This window comes from Manduca sexta, chromosome 23 (genome assembly GCF_014839805.1).
Source record: "Manduca sexta isolate Smith_Timp_Sample1 chromosome 23, JHU_Msex_v1.0, whole genome shotgun sequence".
NCBI lineage: Eukaryota > Metazoa > Arthropoda > Insecta > Lepidoptera > Sphingidae > Manduca > Manduca sexta.
This window is the reverse complement of record NC_051137.1, coordinates 4,545,716-4,571,870: the sequence shown is the minus strand read 5'-3', so window position 1 is coordinate 4,571,870 and position 26,155 is coordinate 4,545,716. Positions and strand designations below refer to the sequence as shown.

Here is a 26,155-nt window from a genome sequence, read left to right as displayed (position 1 = left end):
TATCATAAGCTCTAGTGTCTATGACAATCTGTCTATGATTTTTTATCCATTCCTTTTTTGGCTCGCCCACAAGTTTTCTGTCATTCTTCTTATAAAACTGATGTATTGTTTTGTCATAGACAATCAGTATCTTGTTTTTTAGCTCATGTAACACCGTCATAAGCTGTTTAGCAGCAGCAGCAGCAGCGCCATTGCGGTTGCAAATGTAACCAACTTCAGATTATTGTTCGATCATCTATCGCACATCAATCCAGCGGTTAATATTTCGTTATTTTACGTTATATTTCCAATGTTGTGCCAATTCTCATTGTAATTTAGTGTCGACGTAACTTTAAAAGTAACAAGACAGCTACAAATGTAATCAATCAGTCGGTTGTGTTTGCAAACGTGCATATGCTTTGTTGTGAGAACCACCTTTATCTGCTGTCATTCTGAGGTGTAAGCAACTGATTTTTTCAATAATGAAACATAAGTTGCTCATTCAATGTTAGGATATAGAGTGGAATACGGTACCGAAGGACCGAAACAGCATACAATTGTTGATGTGTCGTGATGCGAGTGTTATTTTCACACGGGGCAGTTATCAGGAGAATGTGCGGTGGCGTTTAGGCTCAGTTATAGCGGACGTCAGACACGGGGTTCGGGATGGAGCAAGTGAAGGACGAGGATCGTATGCGGCGGCTGCGCGCGCTGGAGGAACGGTTGTGCGACCCGCGCTCCACCGGCAATGCGGACTGCCTGTTGGACACGGTCACGGCGCTCGTTGCCGACTGCGACCACCCCGCGATACGACGTATGAAAAACGTCGAGGCCTACACCAGCAGGTGTAAGTAAACACTTCCATAATAGCTACATATGTACTTTATTGCCACAAAGTTTCCTCCTAGTCACATACACCATTTTGTGTTATGAGCCCTACTGAGAGACTGATTCATAATTGTAGGAAATATTTTTTATATTTTAATTAAGGCAGGTTACATCATAAGTTATTTTATACTCATTTAATTAAATGACTAATTAACTCTAATTTATCAATTATAAAATCTATGCATACTAGGCAAAAGATGTATTATAATATTTTAAAATGTATTGTGGTTGTATAACTTGTACCTACGAGACAAATATTGGGTTCTTAAGGTTGTATCAATGAATAAGGTGTGACTGCAAATAGTTTTTTTAGACTCATTAATTTTAAGAAACTGTGTAAAGTTGTGTGTGTGTGTGGAACTAATATTTATAGTAATCTTAAAGTCTTAATTTTTAATGTCTTAATGTTTAATTTTTAAACAAATGGATTAGCTTTGTAGTCTTATTTTTAAAATGAACTATCTATTTTAATGCATATTTGTATTGCATACTTCTATTTGTGTATTTTCTCTAAATATGTATTTATCCTGTTTATTATTAATGAGTTACCATTGTAGTTGAATGAATCTAAGAATTGTTTCAATGAATAATTCATCATTGGGAATATCCCCACGTTAAGAACTGTGAATTAGAATAACTTGAATATGAATCACAATGATGTTCCTGTAACGAAAATACATTTTAACTGTGATTATCATGTTTTAAATTAAATTTCAAAACAATTTGTTTTGTTTTTGATATACATCAATGATTGACTCAACAAAAGGGTACATTTACCTTTATATAAATCATAATTTTTAATTCTGCTTGATGCTATCCACCATAATGATGTTTGCTATAAACTATGCACATCCTATTTAAGACTTGCATATAAAATCTTGAGCACCCATTGTACTGAAAATATAGCCTGAAATCTTCCTGATGAATATGCCAACTGTGTGATACTTGGTACAGATTGTCACAGGAATTATCTATAATTGCATAATTCCATTGCAGTATGTTCTAACAACACATAAGCATTATAATTTTTTGGTATAAGATATATAAAAACTAAGCTAATTAGTTTGAAATTGTCTCACAATAGAGCATAAATACTTTTGCCATATTTTGGAAATAGGAGTGAAGTATTTACAGTAATGGAAAATGCTATTTAATTATATTTTAGCAAACCACAAAAAGTATAGAGTATATTTTTAAAATTTTGCTAATAGGTTATTATGGCTGATATAATCTCAAAGTAATATTGTTTTATTGATAGTCCCCATACTATTTTATAATCTAGGTGTTGCTTGTAACTTTAAGTTTTATGCTATCTCTACCTACTATGTACATTTGCAATAAGTTTAAAATAATTGGTGTTTATTGCTTATACATAGTATCAAAAATAACCTGTCTATATTTCTTGCTTTTAACATTACTGTCACATGATTAATTTGGGATGGTAGAAGGATTATAAATATAATAGAAATAAACATGTAATATTCTTTATAGGTTACTCTAATATTTATTGCATGTCAAGATAGCTGCTGACTGCTGTAGCTACAAGAAAACTTTTACAGTTTTGAAACACATTCACAGATATAAAAAAAAATCATTTATAAAGAAAACAGAAATTTAATGAATATTTTTTTTTCATGTCAATGGATCATATTTCTTATTAGGGTTAATAATTCTTTGTGATATTTAGAGATTTGAGCTCTTTTAACATCAGAAATTTCAAAAAACTTTCTTCATATATTTTGTAAGAAATGTGACCCCAATGCGCTTTTAAACATAACAAAACTCTGTATTCAGGGTGGATTAATCTACAAAATAAATAGAAACATATTTAGAAACTAAATTTTCTCAAATAAATTGGTGGAAAACATAAATGATGTGTTTTCCACCAATTTCACATTTTAAGCTAAGAATCTATGTGAAATTTTAAACATACTGAATGATTTTTTTTTGGTAATTTTCCTGATCTTAAATGCACATCTATTGATATTTGGAAGGAAATTGAAGCTTAATTTTTACTTAGTTGTATAAGGTCAAAAATTACACACAGTCTCATAATAAAGTTTTCCTTTAGTTACAGCTATAAAGGTAGCTGCTAATCCTCTATCTATCCCATTTAAAAAATCCGCAGTATAGTAGTATAGTTACATGTACTTTATTTATTTTAATATTATTTTTGAATTATTATGAGTCTTCGGTTTAATCATACTATAAAAAGTATATTTTATTTTAGATCAATAAAGGTGTTTTTTTCCTTTGTTATAGATGAAGAATTTGCTTCAGAAATTGTGAATCTACGCATGAAGGCAGCTGACTTTGACTTAATCAAAGTGATTGGTCGAGGAGCATTTGGTGAGGTACAACTAGTCAGGCAGAAGTCTACAAATCAAGTGTATGCCATGAAGCTACTAAGTAAAGTAGAAATGATAAAAAGGTCTGACTCCACTTTCTTTTGGGAGGAAAGACATATCATGGCTCATGCAAACTCTGAGTGGATTCTAAAATTACACTTTGCTTTTCAAGATCAAAAATATTTGTACATGGTCATGGATTACATGCCTGGTGGTGATCTTGTTAGTCTTATGTCAAATTATGATATTCCTGAGAAATGGGCTAAATTCTATACTATGGAAATTGTATTAGCTTTAGATGTCATTCACGGAATGGGCTTTGTTCACCGTGATGTCAAACCAGACAATATGTTAATTGACAAGTATGGTCATCTAAAATTAGCCGATTTTGGAACATGTATGAGAATGGGACCTGATGGCCTTGTGCGTGCCAGCAATGCTGTTGGTACCCCTGATTATATTTCACCTGAGGTGTTGCAATCACAAAATGGAGAAGGGGTTTATGGCCGAGAATGCGATTGGTGGGCAGTGGGAATATTTCTCTATGAGATGTTAATAGGAGATCCACCATTTTATGCTGACAGTTTAGTAGGAACGTATGGCAAAATTATGGACCATAGAAACTCCTTGCAGTTTCCTGATGACATTGAAATTTCAAAAGAAGCTAAGTTGCTAATACGAGGGCTGTTAACTGACAGAACTAGAAGGTTGGGCAGGAACAGTGTTGATGAAATCAAACAACATCCATTTTTTATTAATGACCAGTGGAGTTTTGAAAATCTTAGAGATTCTGTACCTCCTGTAGTACCGGAATTATCTAGTGATGATGACACTAGGAATTTTGATGACATAGAAAAATCTGATGCTTTAGACGAATCTTTTCCTGTGCCAAAGGCTTTTGTTGGGAATCATTTACCCTTTGTTGGGTTTACATACAATGGTGATTATCAATTGTGTGCACGTCGAATGAAACAGGCAGATGTGGTAGACACTATTTCTAATAATCATATAAATAGTGTAGGTTCTGAAGCAATATTGCAGCTAGAAAAATTGTTAGAAAGAGAAAGAGATGGGCGACGCAAGCTAGAAGATACACAAGTTGCACTCTGCGCTCAGTTAGAAGATTTGTCTCAGAGAGAAGCTCGTAGTAAAAAAATTATAGCTGAAACTGATAAAGAGCTTGCATTACTAAGACATGATCTCAAAGAAATACAGCGAAAGGCGGAAATGGAAGTGGAATCAAGAAGAAAAGCCGAAATCAACTTAATGGAGGCAAAGCGACGTCTTGAAGAAGAGCAGACTAAAAGAGCTAAAGAAATTAGTAATTTGCAAACATACAACGAAAAGATTAATGCTTTAGAAAAACAATTAGAAGAATTAAGAGAAAAATTAAAACAAGAGTCTGAGGCGGCAGCTAAGTCTAGGAAACAAGCAGCCGAACTGTCCGCCGCTCAGGCAGCTGCGGCTGCCGTCAACGATGGCACAATGGCCAGCTTACGAGCTCAACGCGATACTCTCGAACGGGAACGAAGTGCTCTCTCCGAAGAACTCGGTGAAGTTAAGGCAGCTAAACAGCGGTCAGACGCTGCGGTGGCCGAAGCCACTAGTAGACTTAACGCCGCTCATGCGGAACTAGAGAGATCTTCAACTAGGTTGAGCCAGATAATGACAGACAATCGGCAACTTTCCGAGCGTGTTTCAACATTAGAAAAGGAATGTACTTCCCTCGCGCACGAGCTCCGAGCGTCGCAACATCTGTACCAGCAGGAGGTGCGCGCACATCAAGACACTCAGAGGTCGCAGCTGCTCTCTAAACAAGAAGCCAACCTAGAGCTGGTTAAGGGTGAGGAATTTTACGTTTTATGGTAATTTCATGTAATATAGAACTCATGCTATTCTCCCATCATGTTGATTTGAGCTAATTGTTATAAATCCCAAAGAACGTATATTTGAAACCTTCACTTTTTGCATGCCTCAGGAACATTGGAAAAGATATTCAAAGGTATTGTTCAGTTTGCTAATATATTCCTTTTATCTGTGTTGTGTATGCGTAGAAACATTGAAAAGTTTTCTGGGTTTTAATCCATTCTATTACCTTCGAAAGTGATGTCATCCACGCGGAATGCACCGTGTAGTGTTTATATTTTCTCACTTTTCTGTACTATTATGTATAGTAATATAGTTCATATTATGATTCACATGACACGGTTCACACTAATGATTTGTTAAATTTCAATGAAACACAATAGCCTTGCAAGCCAAGCTCAACGAAGAGAAGACGGCGAGACAAATATCCGAGTCGGCATGTCAAGAAAAGGAGCGGCAGATGTCGATGCTCAGCGTCGACTACCGGCAGATGCAGCAGCGATTGCAGAAGTTGGAAGGTGAACATCGGCAAGAGAGCGAGAAGGTACGAGGATTGCAGAAGTGTCGCAGTAACGCGTATGTAATGTGTACCGGGTACCGCGGAGCAGTGGTGCAGTGACGTGTGGTGCGTGCGCAGGTGTGCGGGCTGTCGGCGGCGCTGGAGCAGGAGCGCGCGGCGCACGCGCGGGCGGCGGGCGAGGCGGGCGCGGCGGAGGCGGCGGCGCGCGCGGCGCACGCGGAGCGCGACGCGCGCGCGCGCGACCTGCTCGCCGTGCGCGCCGCGCTGCACGACACCGCCGAGAAGCTCGCCGCCGCCAGCGCCGAGCGGGACATGCACTATGCCAGGGTGAATACAAACTCACATATAATCCTCCATCCTCTATCCGTTGTAATCCAACGATCCCTACATTGTTTGTCAAGTACACTAATGTACCTGAGTGACTTCTTCAATGTTTTATTGGTAACGTAGTAAAATTATGTCAAGTTTGGTGCGTGCTTCAAATCAAATAATTTTAATTGCAACAAATATTATAGTTGAGTTTATTATTATTAGACTACTTAACTGAAAACATTGTGCAATATTTACTTTGTCGTATGCATATTGTTTTAATAACAATAATATACAATATATCGATATCAAATATAAAGGTACCGGTAATGCTTGATGTGATCATTTTTATATCTCTACATTAGAACAAGATTTCAACTCCTATTATAATATTGCAGCTTACGTGGGCGAAACATCTTAATAAGCCGTTAAAGAAATTATAAATAATTTTATAGCTTTATTTGTATACTATTGTCGTTTTGTTAAATCAGCCATAATATAACCATACAATAAAATTAATGGTAATTTAATAGTTAATCTCCTAATGTGCCTATACTTATTATTTTTACTAATGTCAATGCGATAGGAATTTTGTCTGTCTGTTTCCTTAGCGATTGACAGAAGTTACTCAACATAGTATAATAATGTTGGCAGAAATTTGAATAAAATTTAACAGCGGGTCATGAACATACAGAATGTAATATGCCATTAAAATATTATCTATTAACTATATCAAGTGCCTAGAATCTGAGTTCACGGGGTGGAGTCGAGCGCGAGAACTAGTAATAAATTAATAAGTATGCATGCATCGAACTTAACGAGGCTCTATGACCGTTTCTTGTGAATTAATCATAATCTCATCGCGCCGAAATAGACTGTCCTCTGACATTACGACACAGTGAGTCATTGTCGACGGCAAACATGCTCGAACACTGGCGCGCACCATTTGCCTTATAAGTTGTACCTGCGGCGCTGCGCGTGCGACTTCCCCAAATAAACAAACGTTGTGACGTGCGCGGCGGCTGCGCAGGAGTGTGCGCCGCCGATGCGCGCATCACGCCTCGACTATGATGTGATTTTCGCAATTAATAGAATGTTTATTCATCAATAGTTCACGGAATGATCTCAACTGTGAACCGGCTACGTGTGCGTACGCAGTAATTATGTACGGTGACATGTAACTTGCCGTTAGGTGTGAGGGCGTCGGTTCAGAACTTCATGTCCTTACAGTTTGTAAGGTTCATCCGACCGATTATTTAAATTGTACATGAATTACTGTTGAATTTATACAACAAATAAATTAAAAACTGTACTCATATAATATTTAACTGTATTGAGGTCATTCGATTCATTGTATTTGTTTTTCTCAGTAGTTCTTGGGAAGTTAGTTAGAGTTGTAGCAGAGCGGATATAGAAAAAAAAAACCGTATATATGCACGCTACCTAAACCACATTAAAGTATTTTTCAGATTGAATATTGCTAGAATTAATTTTGGACACATTCAAAGAAATAAAATATATAATACACCTAATTATTATTTGTAAAAAAGATTAAAATCCCGAATCTCCAATCAGTCAAAAACAATTTAAGCACCATTAAAACTTAAACTTCAATGATGATTTATAATTTAAACACAATATAAATAAAAGCAATATTTAAAAGGAAAATAAATAAAGCAAGAAATAATTTATTTGGTTTTAGTAATATAACAAAAAGTAATAAAGATAAAATAATAGATCTAAATTAAAAACTAAATTGAAATGAAAGAAAAAACAAAATCGAAATGGTGGATCCATGAACTGCAGAATCTACAGAATCCATGATCATGATCATGATGATGACCATACAGATTCTACGTAATAAATAACAACAATGAAATAGACGAATGAATTAATCAGAGAGTTTAACCCCATACCAATGACAAAAATAAGTTGATTATCAAATCGAAACGGCAATACTCTCTCGGCTGTCTCGATGTACACAAACATATAAATTAATATATCGCTATAGCCGTCCGCTGTGGTATGTTTCCAGATAGATCATGATAAACACATTATGACACTACGCTCTCGTACATCTTGTATCACGATTGCCTGACTCAACTATTCTTTGCTGACCTTGATATTTATGACAAACTTTTTAGTTTGTCTCTATAGATTTTGGTAAATTACATGCAATATATTTTTTCCACGTAATACTACTACATATTTTACTCTTTGTAAATAATATGAAAGGTTTTTTGTATAAATATTTGTTGGATGTTACGAATAAATAGCTGAATGGATAAAATGTGTCACGCTGCTATATCATGTAATGGGTTGACTTAGGTTTAGGCTACTTTTATCCCAAAAAAGTATAAAGTGCGGCTTAATACTGTGGCCTTTCGTGCGAGTGTAGCCGCGTGCAAAAGCTACCTTATTTTTATATTTATTGTGGGTTAAACAGCTTTGAATACGTAATTAGCAATAAAAAAAAAACCTATGACTTTTGACTTCATAGTGTGGACAATTCTAAGAAGCGCACGGATGGTGCGTTGATAAATGTTCCTAGAAATGAAGTTGATTTAGATATCGCCTTGAGACCCGTTGCTTTAGTATTTTTACCGAACTTGTTGCTATTTAAATAATGGGAACTAAGCGCTCAAGGTTCTCTCGGCGTGCACTTATAAAATTTAGAAACAATACCCTCGGGCCGAAATGTCCTATAATGGAATACCGTTCATTGCTTCATACATTATATGAACAAACATGGATCCTTGGCAGTGAGAACGGACCATAAAACAATCCCATTATGATCTTGACAAACGTTAATGTGCAGGAATGTTATGTCGTATTAATTTAATTTCCTGATCATCTTCAAGTGGCTCTGATATTGTTGCAAAATAAAATAGTCGTAACGACGGCGCCAATTACTATTAATATTGTGTTAAGTAAATGCATTATTTAAATTAGCAGTCTGCGAAACAAGGAAACGAATAAAAAATATTGTCCATAAACAGCCAAGTGTTTTATGAAATATTTTACGCCACTACAGATCAATTATCATTAAAGGAATGTTGATATATCAAGTAATTATTGTTTACAAAATACAAGTTATGTTCATAATTTTGTGCTATTAAAACACTACAAATATTGTTCTTTCTGGATGCCGCTATCTCGGTTTAGATGCAAGGTCCATGTAATTCCACCTGTACTTGCCAACCCCACCGTGAGGCTGGTGCGATGGACTTTTATGGGTGGAAAAGGTGGGGTTTAGTTTTACCGGTACTCTCCTCCCCCACTCTGGATGATCCAGGCATGGATAAAATAATGGTGGAAAATACCACTATAATATGCATATCCATATCTTTAATTTCTATTACTTAGACAAGTTGGGGAAGTAATCTACGCGCATAACATACAAAGATAGGTTGTCCTCTACGTGCGTAACTCGGTGTTAGAAGAGCTTATCTCTTACCAGGCAAATAACGGTACATTTTTACCCTGGCTTACGAAGTGACTTCGATTAAACGGCTTGATAGCACGTCATGTTTAGAAATGATAGTTTAATATTATAATCAACTAGCTTTTACTCGCGGCTTCGCCCGCGTGAAGGACTTTTCCGGGGTAAAAGTCTCGCTATATATTTTGCCAGGATAGAAACTAGTAAACTATATACATACCAAATTTCATAAAAATCCGTTTACTAGATTTTGAGAAAATCCATAACATACAGACAGATAGGAAACTTTGATTATAATTAGTATAGATTTGTCATAAGGAACATTATATACAATGCATATTATGGCTTGCCGCGGAACTGGCACCACACAGCAGGATTATATGAGTTGCACAATATTGTTCTACATAGTACTTACATAGAAAAACATTGTACATTTTGTGTACTAAATTGAAGATGTTGGTATTTTTTAAATTCTCCGAATAACTAATGCCGTATGGTAGTGTCATTATGCCGCGCTGTTTTAGATTTTAAAGTTTATTAACAATTAGGGCAATAGTAAACTATCAGGACAACACTCAGGATGAAATGGGGAGATGTCATTCCTATTATATTCTATGTTCAATTGTAGTTATATAAATGACTATGGATACTCCCCATGTCCTAGCCGGGGTCTGTTGTGCGATGGTTGATAGGTGCTATTAAGGGAGCCTCTGGTTCGATTCTCCCAAGTAGTTTCGTGCCCGGAAGCCATGAAAAATCCATTCATATTTCCTACTTCTTACTAACAACACAAGACTAGTGTCACAATGCAAGTTTATATGAAAACAATAGTAACATTTGCCATTAATCGACAGAGCGAAGAGTTGCGATCGCAGCTTGAGAACGAGCAGCACTATTGCCACGTGTACAGGAGCCAGGTGAACGAGATCCGCTCGCAGATGGAGGAGAGCTCGCGGGCGGCGCGGGACCTCGAGCAGGAGCGCTCCAGCCTGCTGCACCAGCTGCAGCTGGCCATCGCCAGGGCCGACTCGGAGGCTATCGCTAGGTCAGATATATTTTTGTATTCAATTGCATGATGAAACTAGTAAGGGGCCGTTCAAGTATTACGTAACGCAATTTGGGGAGTGGGGGGTTCTTGTAAAACGTTACGATGCGTTACAGAGGTGGGAGGCGGGGTTCGTACAAAGCGTTATGTATTTTTTTTTTATTTTAAAACAATAACAAAGATATTTTAGCGACTTTCCGTTATTTTGCGTAAAATAATTGTGAATATTAGAAAAAAAGAATTAGCTAGAGTTATATAACTTTTGGAGGGGGGGCGGGGGCGTACAGTTAAACGTTAGGGCGCGTTACATGGGAGGTCGGAGGGTCAAAATTCTTCAAAAATTACTTTAGGTAATACTTGAACGGCTCCTAAGCCGCTCAACAGATAGTAAGCGACCCGACTGCCCAACAACAATGATATTCTGTTGCGCTCACTCTGACAAACTTGATAGAAACTCATAATGTTTATACCTAATACAGTTTAACACTATCTGTAGTATTTAATATTGTTCCATTAGTGTGTATAGGACTAAGTCCAATTTTTTGGAAGGTAATGTTATAAAAATGTAAAAAGAAAAGAATTTGGTCTTTGGATGTATCAGGTAGTCAAAAATTAATTAAAGTTAATATTATACAATTTAGTTTTTATTTCCCTAATGGAAAGAAAAAACTGTAAGAATATCTGAATTATACGATATAGGAACAAAAGTAAATTACACGCATGGTTTTTAGTAGCATAACTTTGTTTTATATACTACGTGAATTTCAATAAAAGGAAACTCCCTGTGTTAAAAATACATTCAAAATGGATGAAAAATGAGACCACACTTAATATTATAAGGAAAATTGGGGCTGTGGCTTAGTGGGAATATATTAGTATCCTTCACGTATGTACGTAATACAGTTGACGCGACACCAAAAGTAGTATGTCGTTTCCAGTAATTCAACAAGTATTGGGATAAGGAATATTTATTATTCACCAATCTGAATACTGTAAATGAATATAAATTACATTTATTGTTATTTAGCTATTGCTTACCAATATATAAATGATAAAATAACTGTTATGCTTTCACGGCTAAACTGCTAAACCAATTTTGATGAAATTTGGTTATGGATGAACCTTAAAGAAAAAGAAAGGAGATATGGAATTTCTTTTTATATTAAATATAAGGCGCAGTCACGAGTTAAAGCTACTTTGGTGATAAATTTACCCCCTTTTACATGGGATAAATATGCCATTGGCTACACAGCGACGAACAGGGTCTCTAATGATTGAATATTTTCAACTCGGTCCCTCGCTTTCGGGCTATTTAACTCACGTGATTGTGGGGGTCCAAATTACGTCGGAGTAAGTTTATTGTAAACCCGTGATGGTCGTGCAGGTCGATCGCCGAGGAGACGGTGGGCGAGCTGGAGAAGGAGAAGACGATGAAGGAGCTGGAGATGCGCGAGGCCATGGCGCAGCACCGCGCCGAGCTCGCCGCGCGCGACGCGCTGCTGCAGGGGCTGCGCGACCGCGACCACGAGCACCGCGCCACCATCGACCTGCAGCGGAAGGTACTCCTGCACCGACACACCGACACCCGCCGACCTATACTACAGGCGGTTTAAATTATTATTATTATTATTTTTTCTTTTATGTAACAAAAGGCATAACACAGAACAAAATAATTAAGTACTAAATGATATTAAGACTAGATTCTCTTCCTTAAACCTATATTTATTCTCGTCTTTAATATTTATAAAACATATAACTGTAATGTTGACGGAATTTCGAGTTGATTATATTATTATATTATATAGAGTGAACTTGCAAAAGTCCTCGTGCGGCACAACATTTGGCGATCCTTCTAAAGGGAAGTGAGGCTCCGTTCACTACGCGATAGTGATCGGTGGGCCACTACTTACGCCGCCCCTGCCTTTCGAAATGAAACAGTTCTATCCCAATACCCAATTAATTACACTCAAGAATCAATTTTCCATGAAGCACAGGGCATTCTGAGTATTTTCATCATGGGCGTAGCAGCCTTGAGGGTCAATAACTAACCAGCCAGGGAAAACCTACTTTTAGAATATAGCCTATGTTACACGCGAATCCATAATTACAATTGTGCTGACAAATATCGTCATTAAAGAATTCCTGGAATGAATATGACTTGCTATTTTTGCAGTTATGTGTATAATGGCAAATGCATTATTATTGTCCATTAGACAATCTCAATCAACCAATTAAAATTTACTATATTTTAATCTCGCATGTTTGTATTATTCTCTTTAAATCTTTAATTGCTTTGAAAAGTCCAAAGTAGAGCAGTTTCGGCCTACTATTAACAAAAAAAGATACTTGTGGACATTACTTATGGATATATAATGAGCATAAAAAGTATGGCTCAGAAGGTCTTGGGTTTCTAATCAAGTCTTTTTAGCCATTTTGGAATCGCGGTGTTATTGAAATATTATTGTGATCCCAAACAGAAACTATAAAGCATAGTACAACGAAATTTGTGTATCAATTTATTACAAGTTATTAAAACTGATAAAGTTCGCAATTTTAATAAAAAAAATCAACATCGATATAAATGTAGGAGCGCCATAGCATAATGACACATGTGAGGTCGTGTTGAACAGGAGGTGGACGAGTTGCGCCGCAGCGGCACCGCGCTGGCGGAGCGCGTGGCCACGCTGCAGCGGCTGCAGGAGGACGTCGACCGCCTCAACAAGAAGCTCAACTCAGAGATCATGCTCAAACAACAGGCCGTCAATAAACTCGCAGAAATCATGAACAGGTTACTACTCACAGGCTTACTATGTTCTATCTGGCAAACTATTATGTTAGATGTCTTTGACAGTTAAATAGTTGTTGGTAGATAATTCTGTTTTCATTTATAATTCTAGCCAAAGGTGTAATAACAATAGTATGTAATAACAAATAGGGGTATAATTTAACGTTATTACGCCCCTATTTCGCTAGCTTTGTTGTTTCCCTTGTAATAGGAGGTGATGCAGAACGGATTATCTATTTATATAATAGTGTTGTAATTCAATAATTTCGTGACGAATCTAAACAAATAAATAATTTTGTAGAAAAGACATGAACCCGGCATCGACGAAGAACAAGAGCAAGATGTCGGTGCGCAAGGACAAGGACTACCGCAAGCTGCAGCAGGAGTTGACGCGCGAGAAGGAGAAGTTCGACCAGCACATATCGAAGCTGCAGCGCGACCTGCAGGAGTGCCAGCAGCAGCTGCTTGACGAACAATCCACCAGGCAGCGGCTTGCTATGGAGGTTAGTATATGGATGGATGATGGGAGCTAATCTTTATTGTGCAGTAGGTACATTTCAATAGATTGACTGCCAAGACCATGTTGCATTGAGTTTTGCTCAATGTCATCAGACTCAGTGTTGTGAGTTATAAAACTTATTAATATGATTGGTTAATTATTGTAATGCTGTTCTGTGAATTTGGTCAATTTACGATTAGACATTCCGTGCGGTCTCATATTTGTACAACCTTGACCTTAACCTTCGCCTCAATTTCTTGATTAATGCTGTAACACATATCGCCAATGCTTGAGCATTATTATTATCATTTAAAATTTATTTAACTTTACTTGACTGAACATGTAACGCCAACGTCATAATGTTATTTTTAGAATGGAAGATTTAATGCTGAACTCTCAATTATAAAATGTACATAAGAACCTACATTAGAAGTTCGCATATCTAAAACCAACAACAAATTCCAGGTGGACAGTAAAGACGCAGAAATCGAGCAACTGAAAGAGAAACTCGCAGCCCTTACCAGTGAGACAGCATCTCAATCGTCCGCCGACGCAGAGGATGGTGAGACGGAGCAGACGCTGGAGGGCTGGCTCTCCGTTCCGTTCAAGCAGAATATACGCCGGCACGGCTGGAAGAAGCAGTACGTCGTGGTCTCGTCCAAGAAGATCATCTTCTACAACACCGAGAGCGACAAGCAGAACACTACCGATCCTGTTATGATTCTCGATCTCAGGTTAGTTGCTTTACGATATTTTTCCTTACTGTCTGGGCGGTTTGATGTTGGGCCGTAAAACCAGTGACTACAAAGTAAACGCCCAGTGGTTTCTGAACCTATACGGTAATTGCGTGTTTTCCATGAAACAGAATAAAGTTGGGAAAATTGATTTTATGAAAAAGTCCTCATTGAAGAACAGTTCAAAACTGTTATAGTTGAGATTTTAATTTGTTATACTAATTGGTTCTTAAGCAATTTAATATTAAAAAGATCCGAAGTGACGAGACTGAAATAAATTTTATTATATTAGATTTTTTGGAACGAATCAAAGCATAATCTGTTCGTTAAATATGCCGTCATTCATTGGGGATCAATTTAAAATCGTTCATTTATTTTGAGTATAGATTTTGTACGTACGAAGTGGCGATAGAATTTAATAAATTTATAAAAAGTTTTACATCACATAATTTATTTCACCAAACAGTCCTATATTGTTAATCTAAAATAGAATTATGCTTTTATCTTTGTACACCTACCGCTCGGCAGACCGCCAAGTATTCCAGTTTATGAAGATTCGAGTGATAATCGCATTGAAATATTTCATACACTTCTCTAAATTGAGAACGCAATTCCGTGAGCGTAGTATTTTCACACATAGGGGAAGGTTAAATGCTTCATTGGTGTTGCGATAGGTTATGAGGTATAAATCTCTACTCTTTGTAGTTTTTGAGACAATACTCCATATTCTGGGATTAGGAAGCTATTGTACGAGAGAAAATCAAACAATAAATTATCAAAAGTGTTACGTCGATGCCTTGCAGATATAGAACATTGGAATTTATTTTTATTGCAGGAAGTGGAAATGAGAGCGAAATAAATATTTGTAATGTATTTGTGGCTTTTTCACGCTTTCGTCTTGATTTAAAGACAAATAAATGTATTTCGATTTTAACAATGAAAATGCTTGACTCCGTTTGATGCATGTTTTGTACTTGATTAGGACTATTGATCACGCATTTTTTTGTAAGTTGGAATACAAATCCATACTTGAGATTAGAAAATTCAGTGCAGTGCAGTCTCACCAGTGATTGATAGCACAATTCTAAGATTGGTTAGATTAGATTAGGAGTTTAGTGCAAATCAATATAGCCAATGATTTTTTATGTTTTTAAATTGGTTCAAAATTGTTCATAAATTGCAGTTTTGCTTTAAAATTTTGCAAAGATAATATGGGATAATATAGCAATAATAATAATATCAGCCCTGTATTATATACTTGCCCACTGCTGAGCACGGGCCTCCTCTACTACTGAGAGGGATTAGGCCTTAGTCCACCACGCTGGCCTAGTGCGGATTGGTAGACTTCACACATCTTCGAAATTCCTATAGAGAACTTCTCAGATGTGCAGGTTTCCTCACGATGTTTTACTTCACCGTTAAAGCGAACGATAAATTCACAAAGAATACACACATGATTTTTTAGAAAAGTCAGAGGTGTGTGCCCTTCGGATTTGAACCTGCGGACATTTGTCTCTGCAGTCCGTTCCACACCCAACTAGGCTATCGCCGCTTCGCATAATATAGCAAGGTTTAAAATAAATGTTATGTATGACTGCCGCGGTGACATAGTTGTGTTCGTACTTGCTACGACTACCGCTTTGAGTTCCCCTTTTCGCCTCCCGGATCCAGTAAAGTGGTATAGATTTTTATCTGCTTAATATAAGCCTGGAGTTTTAAAAATAAGCCCCCATATAGCAATAGCCTTGCCAGTTCCGTCCTTTCACAACATGGCATGGAATATTCACGTCGAAAAGTGGATGCACTAGTTGCGCTTCTGCTTACCTTTATGGTGGTTAAAGGCTTGAAGAGTGTGTGTGTTGCAAGGTATTGTTAATGTTGTGTTGTTGTGTTGCAGCAAGGTGTTCCACGTGCGGTCGGTGACGCAGGGCGACGTGATCCGCGCGGACGCGAAGGACATCCCGCGCATCTTCCAGCTGCTGTACGCGGGGGAGGGCGAGGCGCGCCGGCCCGGCGACGCGCAGGACACGCCGCAGGACGCTGCCGACCACGCCGGTAACTAACACAACACGCCGCACTTTACAGGACTAACCTGCTTTAAATGGAATTCTTATTTGCTCCGTAAAATCGTATCTGATCAACAAAACTAAAGTAGTGCAAACCTGTGCAGCCTTTGAGTGCCACGGTTACACTGTTTTTGTCGCAGCTTGAAGCGGCTGCGTTTACTAGATTGATCGCAATGTCGTAGAACAAGAAAAGTGTCGTTAAAGTGAAGGGGTTGCTTAGCGGTTACGTTTTTATGACTACGGTCATTATGAGTAAGGCTGTCTCACCTTGCAATGCACGCACCATTAATAATATTATATCGTTTTCCATCAGGTAACACGGTGCAGCATAAGGGCCACGACTTAGTGAGCATCACCTACCACATACCGACCGCGTGTGAGGTGTGCACGCGCCCGCTCTGGCACATGTTCCGTCCGCCACAGGCCTACGAGTGCAGGAGTGAGTACTTCTCAACAGTGTTTTTCTTGTTTGTGATATTATGGGTGTTAATAAAACCACTATGACGGATCACTATTATTTAATTTGATATCTTATTTAAACTTAATGAACTACATTATTGTGGCTGCTCGCCGGCAGCCCGTGACAGCAAGTAGGAAGAGGAGGCGTGTTGCCACAAAAACAAATTAAATTACATATTAACAAATGTTACCCTAAACAAATATAAATGTACCCATTCAACATGCCTCCTTACATTGATGATGATGATGATGATTGATTTGATTTTTTGTGTTGTGTGTCATAATTTATTATTATGGTTTTTAAATGAAGTAGTAAAACTAAAATTTAATTTCGTGATATTTTTATTTTTTGGGTTTGGAATAATCACATGCAAATAATTTTTCACAAACAAGTAGAGAGCTGAAGTCACGAAATTGTGAGAAGCGGGATGAGGTGTTTGGAGTTTTAGTAAAGGCATACTAAATGTATCTGGGACATGCAGGGTGTCGCATGAAGATCCACGCGGAGCACGTGGGCGAGGGCGAGGCGGGCGGCGGCGGCGTGGCGGCGTGCAAGCTGCACGCGGACCGCGCGCGCGAGCTGCTGCTGCTGGCGCCCGGCGCGCACGAGCAGCGCCGCTGGGTGGCGCGCCTCGCCCGCCGCGTGCAGCGCCACGGCTACCGCGCGCACCACCACCACAACCACGACCACACCAAGCTCTCGCCCAGGTCACTACCGACAAAACATTTACACAAATAGCATTCAGTCTATATTTAAATGTAAATAAATCTCTTCAACTGTCTCTGTGCTGCAGGGACTCGATGCGGTCGAGCCTGAAGCCGTCGCACATGAACGTGTCGCAGCGCAGCTCCACGCTGCCCGCCAACGCGTCGCTGCCTCGCCAGTGAGCCGCCGCCGCCACTCGCTCCAGTAACACATTCATCCACTCGATTTTCGCTCGTGCCGTTTTATTTTATACTAACACTGAGCTTTTCCGTTCTGCGGCGTGTGGAATATTTAAGACTCGACTCAGTCTGCTACGGTCGCTGTACTTTAAGTTGGTACGTGGGGAAATGTAGTTATCGAACCTCGACTCGTCGACGCATTTTGATCTGGCATTTGAAATTCGTGTTGTTTATCTGAACTTATAAATTGTTCGCCTAGTCTTTTAAATGTAAATTTAAGCGTTTTTGTCCAAAATGTATTCTAAATCGGCGTTAATGTGGTGACAATTAAATATTTGATATTTGTACTTATGTAAGTTAACATCAGTTTTCCCATTTATCTGTTAAAAAAGACATGTATCGATAATGGAACCTTAGGCGGTGGTGCTAATTGTTAAAACAATTGTAATTATAATGCGGTTTTACATTTTGCGCGTTCATTCTGTGGTTATCAGTTCAAAATTGTTTTGTTAAGTTGCGTGGTGTATATATATATTATTAAATATTAGTTGCATTGTATTGATATTGTTGTAGAAGTTTCGCTTGTACCATGCGTTACCGCGTTGTTTGATCCGACACCGTTGCTGTGGCGATTGCTTTATTTAAAACAAATGTTTGTGCCAGCTTTATAATCAGATCCGACTTGAACACCAGTAATTCAACAGTGAACATCATATTTATAAGCAAATAATTTTTGTTTCAAATGGAATTGTTTTATTTCGAGTGAAATTCGCTTGTGTTGTATATTATTTCAAACGTAGATAAGGATATATATTCTATAATATTTTTGTTACGTTTTGTTTACACACCAAACTGCGACTACGCGTTAAATTATGAATAACATAATGCTTTATTGATGTTATTTGTTTAGTATTTGCATATGAAACGGTGAAATGTCATTCATGACGTTTAAACGTAAGTGAAGATAATAATTAACGTGCATAGCGTCGAGGTGATTGCAATTAAACAGGAATTGATTTAACGATAGTAACTAACTCTATTTTGTATTCTGCACTGTTTATTTATATTCGTTGATGACTATTACATGGTTCCACGTTATATTACTTAGGGTTTACGCAAATTATCGGCAGGATCAGATCGGGATCGCCCTGCGTTGAAATAATTAATTGAAAAAGGGACTTAAGTTATGTGGTATATGGCACATATTGTTTTTTTGTTTATTTGCACTGTATAAAAAGTGCTTTGGCGTATAATTCTCTCAATACTCTATTTAGGGGTGTGGCGAGTCTGATGTGGCCCGATAAGTGTGCGGTCGACCTTAATGCTTGTAGCGTAGGACTATGTCACAGTCGACCGACGGGAATATAGTGATATCGAATGTTTATTACACTATTGTGAAGTGATACACAGATTTATTATGAATAAGTACAGCGGACACATATTGTCGCGATGCATTTGCAATTAACGAATAAACAGTGCCATAAATGTTTATTTTTGTGTAGTAATCCCCCCCTCATATATTTGCTCAAATCAAATAGTTCTTTTAACGAAATTCTACATTCTTGTTACTTAATTTACGTGAAATGGACGGGCTTCCTCCGACTACTCGATCAATTTAATATAGATTAATGAGTAGCGGAAAATTAGGCCTATTATATAGGTAATTAAAAATTGTACTGCCTTTACTGTTCGTATTGATACTTACTGTGTAATGTTTTACGGATTTGCAATAATTTTTGCTCTAGTACACTACGAAGGATACTTGAAAGCAATAATTTAGAATCGTTGTCTCGGTTAAAATATACTTGATGTTAATGTTGAATTTAATGGAAACTATATTCAACTGAGTGTGTTCAGCTTGTTTTAATTCACTATGTACCAGTTCATCTCGTCAGTGAATGCCAGCTTTAACATCAATTATGTTTCTATTAAATCATGTTTATTGTGAATTGTAATTAGAAACGCCAATTTTCCAGAGGGCCTTGTAAATTGTTATGTATAAAAGTCCTCGTTAGTTGTGATTATAAAAGTACAAACCGAATTGGGGAGTTTGCAACTATACGAGTGTTGTAACGACGCTGACGACACAATCGTGTCGGGGAACTCTCGACCATGCTGTTGTTTACTCTTTCTATTGATATGGATGCGATAGAGACGGAGGCTGAGGGATTCGCAACGGATAGTTGTAGAGCGATATTGGACGAGCTACTCGTGGGAGCTCAAGACGTTGTGGTGCTAAGCCTACACGGACACCGGCCTCCAACGCCTACTTGTTACTAGTGGTTCTTGTTGAAACGTGATAATAATGAAATGCTCTGTTTATTATTGCATTACACACTGTTTACATTCCGCAAACCAAACTATGTTGAATTTGTTTACCTTAGTTATACATATCGATGCAAGTTGTTTTCAATCACTTATCCACGTAACATTTACGGAATTAGTAGTAAGTTGGAAACAATCTCTGTCGTGATGACATACGAATTTCATGTAACGTACTTAAGTGTTTGATTAATTGCAATTCATTGTAGTTTTTACGCTTATTTTTTTTATATAAATTTTAAATTGTATTTTATTAGGGCAGCTATTGCATAGTTCGCGTTCTTTCATTCCATATGTGTATGTGTATCTCGCGGTCGGAAATGGTATTTGTTGCCAAAGAAATGTTGAAAGATTGGAAATTAACAAAATTGATGCATTATACATTTGAGCTCTCGATGTCCACGTTTACTATTCATGCTTATCATGTTTATTAATGAACTATAATAATATTGTTACGTACCTATGCATAATTATTATAAGCCTGTTTTTAAAATGGCATTTTTCGGGAGTATTTTTATGGTGAATCGTGAAAACCGTGGAACGCGGCGGCGATGTAAGAAATACTTCCAAATTGTCTTCTCTATGTAACAATAATGGACATTGTGTAAATTATTTATTTTTGAATACATCGTTTAACTGTAACGTGTTATTTATCGCGCTAAAAGTGTAAGTTCCTAACTGCCTAGTGCCTAGCCTGTCAGTTCGTAAAGCACTCGCCGGCTAGCCTCCCGCTGATACGTTTCATTTAATATAGCAAATGTTATCGTTTAATGGGTGTATTTTATATTATTGATATATAGCTTGGAAGAATGAATTGTTTGGAACTGGACAGAGTAGTTATCGCTGTAGCGCGCGGCGACGTCGCCACGTCGTGACGTCACGCGTCACGTCGTGACGTCACTCGCGTCATGCAATATACTAATATCACGTGCCTTGGCTACGGCCCACTCCCATATCTCCTAGAAATAATATGTTATAACGTATCAATAGTTTCGTAATGTACATATGTTTGCAAATAAATGAATATTTTATAGATTTTTTATGAAATTTGTATATTGTAAAGATTTTTAATTTTATCATAGAATAATGCCTAACTGACAATGCTAAATTCGTGAGAAATAAATAACATTTTAAAACTCATTGTTTTATTTAACTATGCTTCTATAATCGTCTGCTACACTGTTTGGTTCATAGACGTTATATTTTTGTGCGCTGTGTGGCAAGTTAAAGTTACTCGCACTTTAATGCTTCTATAACGGCTGTGAACAAACTAATACATGCACTTAATTTAAATACAACAATATAAACGTAACACAACATTCTTTATATAAATTTGATTAAAATAAGACAACAAATATAATTCCTACTACACTCCTTAAATGCTCTCTGATCGAGGTAAACTCCAAGAACATCAATTCTTGCAGAATTCCTAACATAACGTAAAATAATTGTATTTTAAGAATTTATAAATTATTTTTAATTACATAATGTTTTTCGAATTAGGCTGGCCTTTACCGATAAATGAGGAAATAGTTCGATTTACCGCCAATATAAAGTTCATTAGCCGTAAACTACTTGATTATAATTATTCTAAGATTTAATAATTTAAAGCAGAGAAAAATAAAGCATCGCTAAACGCCAAAGTAACTCGAAATGATGGAATTTATTATTTTTAATACAGGTCTATGCAATGAGTGTGTAGACCATAAAAGCCCATGAATGTTTTTCTTTCATTTTTAAATCGTGTTGATGCTATACATAAAGTGTCGCAATAAATTCTTCAGAAGAGACCGACGGCTTTCTTGAGATCCTTTTGTTTCCATCCAGGTAGAGCTCTGAAGTCGCTGTACGTGAGGCCGAATGTGGACACGAAATCGTCGTGGGTCAGATATAACTAGAATTAGAAGAGATTTGTTTGGAATTATTGAACTATTAGATTATTAAAGTAAAGTCATATTAGGGACAAAGAATACGTATTCATTTCGGCATTGGCTTGAGAATTATGTAAATTAAATATTTATATAATTGTTCAGCTACATATTAGAAATAATTATAACTGAAAGTGAGTTATTTATAATGTGTTCACTATAATAAGTACATGCAATAAGTGTGAAAGACAGTACATTAAACTATTACACCTCGTATGTATTTTTATTCTCTTTTTCGGTGGGAAATTACCAGATATATTTTTTTTACCCGACCGGATAGTATATCCGGTGATTTAATGATTAGTAAATCACTGCGAATTGTTTTACTCAGTCTATGTACCCACTGTAAAAATGATGTAATTCTGGCGGTTGTGGAAGAACGCAATATCTAGTACTTTATGCTCATGTATTACATTGGAGTACTATGTTTGGACATGTGAAGGCAGGTCCCCTAGCTTTTGTACGCCTATGTGCTGTCATATAATATGCTTGTATTTAATTATTAATGCCACCTAAAATAAATTACTTAGTTGATCTACCTTGTCCCTCCAGGTCCTTGACCGTAAGCGAGAGCACGTCCATAATATAATAAGTCCATAACGAAATCAAAATATGAAAATGAATGTTTTTTTGTGTCGTTATTCGCAAAGGATTTATTTTTATACTAAAATATATAGGGGGTTTATTTTATTTTTAATTAACGTATATTAGTTTAAAGTTTTGAATTTGTTCAGTTAGTTTTGTGGCTGATTTTAATGCAGTTACCAAGTTAGGGTAAAAGCAAACCTCTTTAACAAGCGGGTCGACGTCGGGCGGCAGATGTTCCTTGGGCCCTCGCAGCAGCGCCAGCGTGTACTTCTCATACTGATCGAATCGGTTGGCGGAGTTGCCGCTCTGGAGCGCGCAGTTACCGCCGTGCACGATCGCCTTGCCTTCCAACGCGCTGATTATTGCGCTAAATGTTTTGTGACCCTGAAAAAAACAGATTTTATATGGTGTGGGCAATATGTGGTGACTGTGAGTCCCATAAACTACCTATGACGTATTTTTATGACAAGCATCAAAACAAAAAATTACCACCTCGATAGTGGAAGTGTATTAGGAAACGACTGCAGTGGTGAGGACGTGGGTGTGATGTACCAAGTACGGGGAGTGTTGTTGAATTTTTCTACTTAGTACCAGCCCTCCGGGCTCTGGATTTGTACCCGATATGGCAATACTCACGGCCCCTATCACATCATGGGTTAGAATACTCGCGGTGGAAAGTGGGTCTCCACGTATCGCCTTTGCCTATTCTTTGAGGGATAAAATGTGTAAGAGTGTGTGAGTGTGGACAAAACTCGATAATTATTTGAATTTCGAAAACTTTATGTTTATCTCAGTAACGTGATGTTGCCCTACTGCTCCTGTGTATTGTGTAAATATTCGAAACCAATAAAATAACGAGATAGTATATGATGAATGCTATGCAGTGCCCCATAACTTTGTATAATATCAAAATATTGTTTCTACTATTTAGGCTACGCCTGGTAACATACAATGAAAAAAGGAAATCGTTAGTCAGTTGTAAGTATAAAAAGGCAGATATACGTAGAGACTAAATTTATATATAAAAAACTCATATTAAAATATTAAATTAATAGAGTCCTTTAAATGATACTGTACCTTCCACATGGTGAGCTTCCAATGCGGGAAGAAGCCAGTGAAGTGCGGTGGTTCGCGGCCTTGACTCACCGTGATTATAGGAGTCTCGAGATCGCGCGCAGCCGGATCTACGCAAAAAAACGTCGCAGTCCATTAATTTTATAACCGCCGGCCTATTGTTAACATTATATTTATAATTGCCACGTTTCGGACGTTAGCATTTGATGTAATAAATTTTATGATTATTGCAGAATAATACGCGTATAATTTAGTGAAAGCTAGAAGTAATAGATTTTTTTTACGTAGAAACAGAGAAAATAAATATTTCGTAATGGAATGTTCCACGCGACGTAAATAAGTGTTACTTCTATAATGAAGTCGGTGTTGAAAAAGTATTATTAATCATTAGCACGGCAAAGTGGTTTCAATGAATCTAGTATTTAGTTAAGTGAAGCTCAAATAAAATGTCCACCCACCAGAGACAAAAAGATTCCTAGGCGGTAGACATAGTTATACCGTCCCGCCTAATGGCTCCTTCACGGTCCGCTTGAAGGACCTAAAGTTATGGTAAGGAGATAGGTCGACCCCACTTTGGAATGTGCTTAATATTGGAAGGTGGAACCAATGCCATAACTAGCCTTTCATGCGGCCAGTGCGATCTTCTATAACTGCGCCCCATCTTAAACTTGGCCGTGGTCTGATAATATCTGCTCCCTCCCTGGGCACTGCCTGCCCCGAACCAGTAACGGAAATTGTACCTTGTATCATACGGCTCGTACCTTGTATCAGGTAGGCTCGTGCGATGTTGCGCGCATCGTCCTTGGCGCGCGGACAGGCGTGCGCGCCGAGCCACACGAACACCGCGCCGTGCGCGTCCAGCACGCCCGCCATCTCCGGCACCAGCTCGTACTGCGTGAACGACACTATCTCCGAGACTGGAAATGGGGACGTGGGGTGTATTGTGATAGTGTCACGATGAGTTTTCTTTACGTATAACATAAATAAAAAAAACGGTGATAGTCTAGTTGGGAGTGGAACGAAGTGCCGAGACGGAAGTCCGCAGGTTCAAAACCTAAAACGTACCACTGACTTTTCTTAAGTTGTGTGTGATTGTGAGTTATGGATTGCTTTAACGGCGAAGGAATAGATCGTGATGAAATCTGCATTATATCTGTATGTATAAAAAAAATTGGACATCTGAAGTCTGCCAATATGTACTATACTAGTATAGCGGACTAAGGCCTAATCCCACTCAGTAGTGTAAATGGATACACATAACACTTTACGTGGTTGATGAATATAGTACAAATGGGTTACAAGAAGGTGATGGTACTGATTTCACAGTAAACCGATTTTTATAATTAGAGTTCTTAATCCTTATTAAAGTTAGACAATATACTAACTTTGGCTTAGATCTGACAGATTCTTTGTCCATCATAAATCTTCTGCCCGTCGGTACGAGTAGGTAGCTATTGATATAGGTACATGTATTTTTACCTGATAAATAGTAATGGAATGAAGCAATGAATATTATACATTTGTAGACTACTTCCTAGTGAATACAGTCTCGTTCTTTTATATTAACCAATACCAGGTATCAAGTATTCTTGTTGATATTGATATATTTTTAACTTACATGAATACTGTCCCGCACCAGCGGACACGTAGAAGAGACGTGGCGGCAGCGGGCGCTCTACTTCTTTCAACGGAGTAGGTGTCAACAATTGTCGTCTCTCCCCTAGTGCTGTCCAGAAGTCCGGCTTCTCTTTACCTACAAGAATTTTATTACATCAGAAATGTCCGAAATCTAGATCGTAATAACAATTGGAGACTTCAAACTATGATTAAAAGAATTGTACCCACGATATTCTTATGGAACCACCGTTACAGCTTCTGTAAACGAACTAATTAAAGACCACGCGTATCGGCTTACAAATCTCAGGGCAGTCGATCTAAGTACATAAAAATAAACGATCAATTGATCCTCCTCTTTTGAAGTTAATTACTACCTTGCATAACAAGCGTGTGTTCAGCGGCGGCCATGTTCTTGGCGACTTCCCTCTCGTCCCCGGTGGCGGAGGCGGCGCACCACACCCACACGCGCGCGCCCTCGCGCACTATGTAGCACGCGCCGCGGTCGGTGCCGGGGCAGTTCTCCCGGACCTCCACGCCTCGAGCCTCGCGGGCGTACTGCCCTGACACGCGGATTAGTACGCGCGACGGTGGGACCATGCGACGACCGCTGGCTGTAATGGAAACATAGATTTGTGGATCGAGGGTAAAGATTATAAGGAGTAAAATATATAGTAATGTCATATGCATACACATGCTTCTCAAACAAGTAAGTAGAGTGCAACTATGGCACCCACTTTTTTACGTACCAATGTTCCGTTCCATGACGTGATAAGGATTGACAAAATCAAAATTTATATAGGA

The 26,155-nt window shown here is 37.9% G+C and overlaps 2 protein-coding genes across 4 annotated transcripts in view; one reads left to right on the top strand and one right to left on the bottom strand.

Annotated features, from left to right (window-relative positions):
• Positions 1 to 162: 162 nt before the first annotated feature.
• On the top strand, positions 163 to 21,283 carry LOC115443678 (rho-associated protein kinase 2). Its single transcript, XM_030169175.2, has 13 exons — positions 163 to 826; positions 3,130 to 5,058; positions 5,465 to 5,625; positions 5,719 to 5,928; positions 10,207 to 10,397; positions 11,782 to 11,956; positions 13,028 to 13,185; positions 13,484 to 13,685; positions 14,147 to 14,415; positions 16,313 to 16,470; positions 16,795 to 16,920; positions 17,423 to 17,648; positions 17,735 to 21,283. The coding sequence occupies exons 1-13, from the start codon at positions 646 to 648 to the stop codon at positions 17,826 to 17,828; spliced, it is 4,080 nt and encodes a 1,359-aa protein (XP_030025035.1). The 5' UTR covers positions 163 to 645; the 3' UTR covers positions 17,829 to 21,283.
• Positions 21,276 to 26,155, bottom strand: part of LOC115443679 (villin-like protein quail) — an 18,745-nt gene continuing 13,865 nt past the window's right edge. For all 3 annotated transcript variants that reach the window (XM_030169179.2, XM_030169178.2, XM_030169176.2), the window contains exons 11-16: positions 25,729 to 25,965; positions 25,356 to 25,490; positions 24,499 to 24,654; positions 23,741 to 23,847; positions 22,862 to 23,047; positions 21,276 to 22,041 (exon numbers count right to left, since the gene is read on the bottom strand). In XM_030169179.2, coding sequence (XP_030025039.2) covers positions 21,928 to 22,041; positions 22,862 to 23,047; positions 23,741 to 23,847; positions 24,499 to 24,654; positions 25,356 to 25,490; positions 25,729 to 25,965 — 935 coding nt within the window. In that variant the 3' untranslated portion in view covers positions 21,276 to 21,927. The remainder of the gene's footprint in view (positions 22,042 to 22,861; positions 23,048 to 23,740; positions 23,848 to 24,498; positions 24,655 to 25,355; positions 25,491 to 25,728; positions 25,966 to 26,155) is intronic.

Bases quoted from the DNA above. Each gene is read 5' to 3' on its own strand.
- LOC115443678 (XM_030169175.2), top strand. From the start codon at position 646: ATGGAGCAAGTGAAGGACGAGGATCGTATGCGGCGGCTGCGCGCGCTG. The intron at 10,398-11,781 runs GTCAGATATATT...ATGGTCGTGCAG, and splicing joins GACTCGGAGGCTATCGCTAG to GTCGATCGCCGAGGAGACGG. The intron at 11,957-13,027 runs GTACTCCTGCAC...CGTGTTGAACAG, and splicing joins CCATCGACCTGCAGCGGAAG to GAGGTGGACGAGTTGCGCCG.